The sequence below is a fragment of the Mauremys mutica genome, chromosome 2, assembly GCF_020497125.1.
Source record: "Mauremys mutica isolate MM-2020 ecotype Southern chromosome 2, ASM2049712v1, whole genome shotgun sequence".
Taxonomy (NCBI): domain Eukaryota; kingdom Metazoa; phylum Chordata; order Testudines; family Geoemydidae; genus Mauremys; species Mauremys mutica.
In genome coordinates this window covers 297,308,256-297,310,868 of record NC_059073.1, presented here as the reverse complement: position 1 = coordinate 297,310,868, position 2,613 = coordinate 297,308,256, and the positions used below count along the sequence as shown (strand labels likewise).

The window sequence follows — 2,613 nt, the reverse complement described above, 5'->3', positions numbered from 1 at the left end:
TCCCCTGTAGACAAGGGCTTCCTCTAAGTGTGTAAAATATGTAGCATATTTATAGGCAATATGTAAATAACAAAACACTCCACCTCCTGGTCCCTTCCGCCAATCCAAGCCCCTCTCCCAACATACCCAGTGCCCCCATTTCCTGGCTGATGCTCCAACTCCCCACCATACTCCTCACTTCCAGGCTGTCATTCTTGCTCCAATGATCTTTTCCCACTCACCTTGCTCTCTCCCTCCTGATCCATACAACCCCCCACCCACCTCTTCCCCTCTTGCACCCAAGTAGTTTTTATTTTTTAGCAGTAAATCTAGGCAAGAAGCGGCTCCTGTATGTGTCATTGGTGTAGAATGAGCCTCCATTCTCCTGCACCATCTTGTCAATTACTGCAATCAGCTCAGACACCTGGGCATCTTGTTCTGCTCCTTCGGCTCTGTTATTAAATGCGCAGCATCGGTTCCCACACTCTGTGATCAGCCTCTGAAGCTCTATGTCACATTCAGGTATGTATTCATGCAATGTATAATGACCTAAATCCTCTTTCCGGGTGAATAAGATGATCATGTATCTTGTTGTCTTCACTCCAAAAATACTTTTTATTAGTTTAAATGTTTCCTTGTCTTCTTGTGTGACACGGCCCAGCTGTTGCACCAGAATTATAGCATGGGGCCCAGGGGAGGAGAGAGAAACACATCGTCTGATCTCTTGGGAAATAACTTCATTGGGGACCGTGAGGCTATAAAGACCAGGAGTGTCAACAACTAGAATCTTCCTTCCCATCCAGTTCCTGCTCCCTGTAGAGCATTTCCTAGTTATTGGCTGTAATGATATTTTGGACTCAAACACTTTCTCTCCAAGGATCATGTTTCCTGTTGCACTTATCCCAGATGCACCTTTACCAACAAGGACGATTCTCAGTTCTGTCTCCCCTGTGTATTTGTCACCGCATCCGGGGGCTGTTGAATACATCATTTACAGTCAGTTACCCAGCTGAGATTCACTGTGTGTGTGAAAACAACAAGGAGACCCATGGCACCTTAAAGACTAACAGATTTATTTGGGCATAAGCTTTTGTAGGTAAAAAACCCACTTCTTCAGATGCATGTGTGTGTGCTGAATCATCGGCAGAGCTAGTTCCCATCCATCCTTCCCTGCTGAGGTACCAGCAATAGGACAGCGTGGTCCCTGCAGGTCAGTTTGCAGGAACTGGAAGAGACCAGACCCTGCACGTTTGTGGGGAGGCTTGAGTTAGACAAACCCTGGCCTCCATGGGAAACCATCCCACAGTCAATACCTCTCTATACAGTCTCAAACAGCCACCTCCCTTCATCCCTAGACTCCACAATCTTCTTGCTGAGGGAAGTCTCTGCTGTCCTGTCCCCCTCCTATGGTTTCCCCTTCTGGTGTCAGTCCAGAAAAGCCCTCCTTTTTCTGGGATTTCCATGTTGAGTGGTTGCCCTCCATCTCTTCTAGGTGTTAGGGCTGTCAGTTCCAGGCTGCTGCTTACCAAGTCTAAAAAATTCCTCTTGAGGAGCCCAGAGCTCTGGGTCAGGATTGAGGCACACTGGCAGAGCTGTGTTTGTGAGACAGGAGCCCAGGGATGTTGTAGCAAGAGTTGTGGGTCAGGACTGAGGAGCATTAGCAGATTTGTGTGTGTGTGTGTGTGTGTGTGTGTGTGTGTGTGTGTGTGTGTGTGTGTGAGAGAGAGAGAGAGAGAGAGAGAGAGAGAGAGATAAGGGGGCATCCAGGATTGGAAAAGCAAGGTAAAATTTGAGGAAGCGCGAGAACGGAAGGTGACAGGTTAGAAATGATAGTGGATCTGTGGGGATAAAGCTGGGGAGGACAGAGATTGGACACACAAGGGAAAAAGCAGGGAGAGTGGAGATCAGAGGACAGTGTTTGGGGTTCAGGGAAGCTCTAGGGACAGGCCAGATGAAGAGAGAGAATTGGCAGCAAGGCAGCTGGAGGGGGAACACATGGGAGAGAGAGAGGACAGCAGTAAAGGGAGCTCTGACAGGAGCACTGGTGACTTGCAGGTGCAGAGCCTGGAAGTCAGGGGATGAAGAACAGGTTTGGGGGCAGGGTAGCTGGGTGTATTAGAGACTAGAGGGACAGAAAAACAGGGGCTTGATGAAGGTCTGGGAGGCTGGGGGTGGCAGAGTCTGAAGGAGGGGCACAGAGAGGGAGTTTGGGGAAGCATGGGGAGTGTTAAGATATAGCTATTCAAGCCTGTCTGCAAAGGCCTATACTTTAAGAATGTAGGTGTATGTTTATCACTTAGCTAGTTACACAGATTCTTTCTTTTATATCTCTATAAGAGCCTTCTCTCACTGTGACAGTCTGAGGCACTATTCTTAGGCCAATGCCTTTGGCTAAGCAGCAAAGGCAGCCATAAGCTGGGAAGTGTCTGATCACATCCTCACATTCCAAACTAGTCACATTGAAATAAGGCAATCTGGAGCTGTTAGGAAGGTGATCGATCTACCACCTCCAGAGAAAGGGAAGAGCCTAGAAGATGTAAATAGAAACTTAGTTTGATAGTTTTCTGTCTGGTAAGAACTCACTGATCAATAGACACAGCTGGAGAACCCTTATGTCTGTATAGATGTAGTTGT

The 2,613-nt window shown here is 47.7% G+C and overlaps 1 protein-coding gene across 1 annotated transcript; it reads right to left on the bottom strand.

Moving 5' to 3' along the window:
• Positions 1–289: 289 nt before the first annotated feature.
• On the bottom strand, positions 290–967 carry LOC123363324 (GTPase IMAP family member 7-like). Its single transcript, XM_045004183.1, has one exon. It carries the CDS (start codon positions 965–967, stop codon positions 290–292), a length of 678 nt encoding a protein of 225 aa, XP_044860118.1.
• Between the last annotated feature and the right edge of the window lie 1,646 nt (positions 968–2,613).

Excerpts from the sequence above, each read along its gene's own strand:
- LOC123363324 (XM_045004183.1), bottom strand. The coding sequence starts at position 967 with ATGTATTCAACAGCCCCCGGATGCGGTGACAAATACACAGGGGAGACA.